Raw genomic sequence first — 2,157 nt, 5'->3', positions numbered from 1 at the left:
ACCCTGATCCAGAATCAATAATCCAGTCCTGTCCCTGATCCAGAATCAATAATCCAGTCCAGACCCTGATCCAGAATCAATATTATCCCGTCCTGTCCCTGATCCAGAATCAATAATCCAGTCCAGACCCTGATCCAGAATCTATATCACCCCATCCTGACCCTGATCCAGAATCAATGATCTAGTCCTGACCCTGATCCAGAATCAATATGATCCCGTCCTGACCCTGATCCAGATCAGTATCACCCTGTTTTCGCTGTGCAAACAAGACCCTATGAACTCTGTGACTGTCCCCTCGCTCTCTGATGGATTTGCTGACTCTGAAAGGTTCCTCAGTTCTTCATAGGATGCAGCATCATCTCAGGGGCCTCTAAAAGCGCGTGCACGGTACAATATAAACGTACCCTTCTCAAAGTGCTCAAATTGGACTTGCATGTCTGGATAATAACCCGGACCGTTTATTTATGTCCTGGATAACTTTACCTGTTCCTAAACATCCCGCTCCTAAGACGCGCGCGCACTTATCATTTGTGCGCGTCCCCGTGGAAGAGCTCACCTGCGATGAGCAGAGCTCCGTCCCTGCTGGACTCCGTCCCTCCGGACTCAAGGCCCACGAAGCCCACCTTCAGCTTCTTCTGCTCGGCCTGCGCTCCGGGGAACACCCCGCCGTTCCGGGACTTCTGCACCATGGCGGGCACGCGCACCGAGCCGCGGAGCTACAGCCTGTCCGCGCGCGGAGCCTCGAGGCGGGGCGGAGGCTACGGGAGCATCGCTGCTGGAAGATGGAGGGATGCAGAGAAAAGCCGCAGGATGGCTGCGTTGCAGATTGGCTGATCAGCAGATCTTCATCCTCTGCCTCATCTCTGTGTGCGTCAGGCGACGGGATGACGCAAGAGACCGATAATCATCAAAATCAGGACAGATTCAGAGGGATTGTTTTGACTAGAAATGTTTGATCATCAAGCTGAGCGGGGATGCGGATCCTCTGACAGTGGTTACCGTGGTAACCAGAATAGAGGAGGAGGAGCTGGTCTCTGATTGGCTCTCTTTGATTTATTCCTTTGCTTTGTTGTTTGTTTAAGGATAATTTGCTGAGTGATCAGTTGTGATGACATCCTTTATCAAAATATAAACAAAAACACAAACCAACAATAAAATAATTTAAACCTTTCTTCAGATACAATCCAGATCCTGGTGGGTTCTGGTGGCCTGGTCAATGTGTCCCTCATGACAGAGTCCTCACCAATAGACATATCCAGGATCAAACCACATAACTGGTAATCAAATTGGATTTATGAAGCCGAGCCAAACAGAAAAAGAGCAGCCAAGTCCAATCAGGTTTACTAAGACCAGACCTACAGCTCTATAACAGACCATGTGATTAAGGACATATCAACTAATATTGGTGTGGAAATTTTTTTTCTTTGCTTATTTAAAGTGAACATCATAACAAATTGAGCCTCGCTATCTATAGGAACCAGCAGAACAAAATGGAACATGGCTTTAAATGGGAAACATAAGAAACATATTGTAATTTTTTCACATCTTCAAATAAACAAAGTATCATCCCAAAAAGTTCTTGAGTTAAATCTTCCTTCCAAATAGTGCAAATCTGTAAGGACACCTATGGCAAAGCAGAAGTGTATCAACATTCGGCAAGATGATTTAGTTCTGGAGGCAAGACTCCACTCAGAATGGTGAGGTTAGAGACAGGAACTCAACTCGTTCCAGAATGGCAATGGATACAAAACAAAATTTTGAACACTGATTCTGCCGAGCAGAGAAAGTTAGTTTTCCACCGAGCCATATCTTCACAGAACCAGAACAAGTTCTTCTAGAGACTAATGTTCTTGAACCCCAGTCGGCCTCGGCAGATGGCCGCTCACACTGAGCCTGGTTCTGCTGGAGGTTTCTTCCTGTTAAAAGGGATTTTTTCCTCTCCACTGTCGCTACAAGCATGCTTAGTGTGAGGGATTGCATTTGAGTCAATGAGTCGATACAATCAACTGGTTTCCCTTAGATAGAAAACTTTGAATCAATTTGACTGTATGATCTGGTTGAACTGTAAAGTGCCTTGACATGACATGTGTTGTGAATTGGGGCTATATAAATAAAATAAAATAAACTGAATTGAATTAATTTATTTTCTGTTCAGTT

The 2,157-nt window shown here is 45.3% G+C and overlaps 1 protein-coding gene across 4 annotated transcripts in view; it reads right to left on the bottom strand.

Moving 5' to 3' along the window:
• kcnq2 (potassium channel, voltage gated KQT-like subfamily Q, member 2) overlaps window positions 1-1,161 on the bottom strand; it is a 30,238-nt gene extending 29,077 nt beyond the window's left edge. Inside the window, exon 1 of one of the 4 annotated variants that reach the window (XR_001482151.1) lies at window positions 557-1,160. Coding sequence is in view for 3 of the 4 variants with exons in the window: in XM_015402473.1 (XP_015257959.1) it covers window positions 557-689 (133 nt within the window). In the remaining variant the exon portion in view is untranslated. Of the gene's footprint in view, window positions 1-556 lie in introns of all 4 variants that reach the window. The other 3 variants (XM_015402473.1, XM_015402472.1, XM_015402471.1) reach the window with 3 other exon arrangements.
• Window positions 1,162-2,157: the final 996 nt, after the last annotated feature.

The sequence above is a fragment of the Cyprinodon variegatus genome, unplaced genomic scaffold (genome assembly GCF_000732505.1).
Source record: "Cyprinodon variegatus isolate N-32 unplaced genomic scaffold, C_variegatus-1.0 Scaffold1351, whole genome shotgun sequence".
NCBI classification, from domain to species: Eukaryota; Metazoa; Chordata; class Actinopteri; order Cyprinodontiformes; family Cyprinodontidae; genus Cyprinodon; species Cyprinodon variegatus.
Note: the sequence above shows the minus strand (reverse complement) of the source record. Positions and strands in the feature narration are given on the sequence as shown.